Raw genomic sequence first — 1,040 nt, 5'->3', positions numbered from 1 at the left:
CATCCTGGTATGTACAAGAAAGTCGAAGAAAAGTACGTGAGCATCACAACTGATAATCAAGAAGTGGAGGTACTCATTGATTCCTGTTTGTGGGTCATTGGGGTGATTGACCGCGACTGGTGCGACACTCGCCAATGGTGCGTCCAAGACACGTCGACGAGCAGCATTCGCTTAAGAGCTCTTCGCCTATTTTGCCGTTCCAATAAGGGCACTGCACGCTCCGTTCTGTCACGGGGATCACACATTCCTCCTGTCTTTTAGCTCGCCCTTGAGACGAGACACGTAGTGCTGTAAGCCCTGTCTCCTTTCGTAACGATTGTTGTGATATTGCTATGCCTCCATAGATGCTGCGATGCATATACCGTTATAGGTTGTGCCGCGCCACATGTGCGCACGTGAATGATCTATTTACCATAGCTTTTTCCTTATTGCCGTGTACGCAAGTACAATTCTGCCTCTCGGCTCAACTGTGCTGTTGTGTTAAGCACAGTTCTACGGGCATCTAAAACATTTGGTGCCCAGACCCAGGAGATCAAGAACAACCAGATGCCCTTTAAACTCGAGAGCGTGCTCAACCCTTATGATGGCGTTGGTGACTTTGCTCTGTGGTTGCGTGACTTCGACACTGTGGCAACAGCTTCCAAGTGGACTGCCAAGCAAAAGGCCGAATATATTGTGCTGTTCATGAAAGGGTCTGCCAAAGATGTGGCCAGACAAGCTGTTGACGACATTGATGAGGATACTGAAGCTGAAGCTGCATATTCAAATGTAGTGAAGGCGCTAGGAAAAGCATTTTCGCTGAAGACTCATGAAGCTTGGAAGTTGCTCACTACGAGGACTTGGAATATGAGTTGTGATACTGTTGATGGCGTTCTGGCTGAGTTCCGCCGCTACATCAGAGTCCTTGGTGTCACCACTTCTGTCGCAACGGAGATCGTTCTGAGGGAGAGTCTGATGGCGTGCTTCCCTGACGACGTTAGGCGAGCTATAGAGGTATTTTATGAAGATGGTAAAGACCTAAGCTTAGCAGATGTGGTTGC

The 1,040-nt window shown here is 48.7% G+C and overlaps 1 protein-coding gene across 1 annotated transcript; it reads left to right on the top strand.

Moving 5' to 3' along the window:
- Positions 1-546: 546 nt before the first annotated feature.
- Pmar_PMAR015610 (hypothetical protein) lies at positions 547-993 on the top strand (the record flags this gene model as incomplete). The annotated part of the gene is made up of 1 exon (XM_002785382.1): positions 547-993. A coding segment is annotated over one exon (447 nt), but the record flags the coding sequence as incomplete, so codon positions are not given.
- Between the last annotated feature and the right edge of the window lie 47 nt (positions 994-1,040).

This window comes from Perkinsus marinus (genome assembly GCF_000006405.1).
Source record: "Perkinsus marinus ATCC 50983 genomic scaffold scf_1104296932804, whole genome shotgun sequence".
Taxonomy (NCBI): Eukaryota; Perkinsozoa; order Perkinsida; family Perkinsidae; genus Perkinsus; species Perkinsus marinus.
Note: the sequence above shows the minus strand (reverse complement) of the source record. Positions and strands in the feature narration are given on the sequence as shown.